Below are 273 nucleotides of genomic sequence, written 5' to 3'. Positions count from 1 at the left end.
CTAACCTCTCTTTTGATTGATTTTGACGATGAGGCTATATAATCTGGATAACTGGGCTGATATTTCCTAGAAAGATGGCCTTTGGCTGTTATTTTAACGGGAATAACGTGCGTCGCGATATCTGCAAGTTCCCAATCTCTCCGCAGAGCCACCCAACGCGCCCAGTGCTGCCACAGTCGAGGTTATTGACAGCACGAGAGTGAGAGTCACCTTCAGAGAGCCAGAATCACAGCACCTCGCCATCACTACGAAGTTCAAGGGTATTGTGTTCCG

General features: G+C 48.4%; 1 protein-coding gene across 1 annotated transcript in view; it reads left to right on the top strand.

The window, feature by feature from the left end:
• The window catches only part of LOC119592483, a gene marked incomplete in the record, with an annotated part of 33525 nt that overhangs the window by 24787 nt on the left and 8465 nt on the right, over nt 1–273 (top strand). The window contains 1 exon segment of the mRNA XM_037941315.1: nt 147–260. Within this exon segment, the coding sequence (XP_037797243.1) occupies nt 147–260 (114 nt within the window).

The sequence above is a fragment of the Penaeus monodon genome, chromosome 30, assembly GCF_015228065.2.
Source record: "Penaeus monodon isolate SGIC_2016 chromosome 30, NSTDA_Pmon_1, whole genome shotgun sequence".
NCBI lineage: Eukaryota > Metazoa > Arthropoda > Malacostraca > Decapoda > Penaeidae > Penaeus > Penaeus monodon.
Note: the sequence above shows the minus strand (reverse complement) of the source record. Positions and strands in the feature narration are given on the sequence as shown.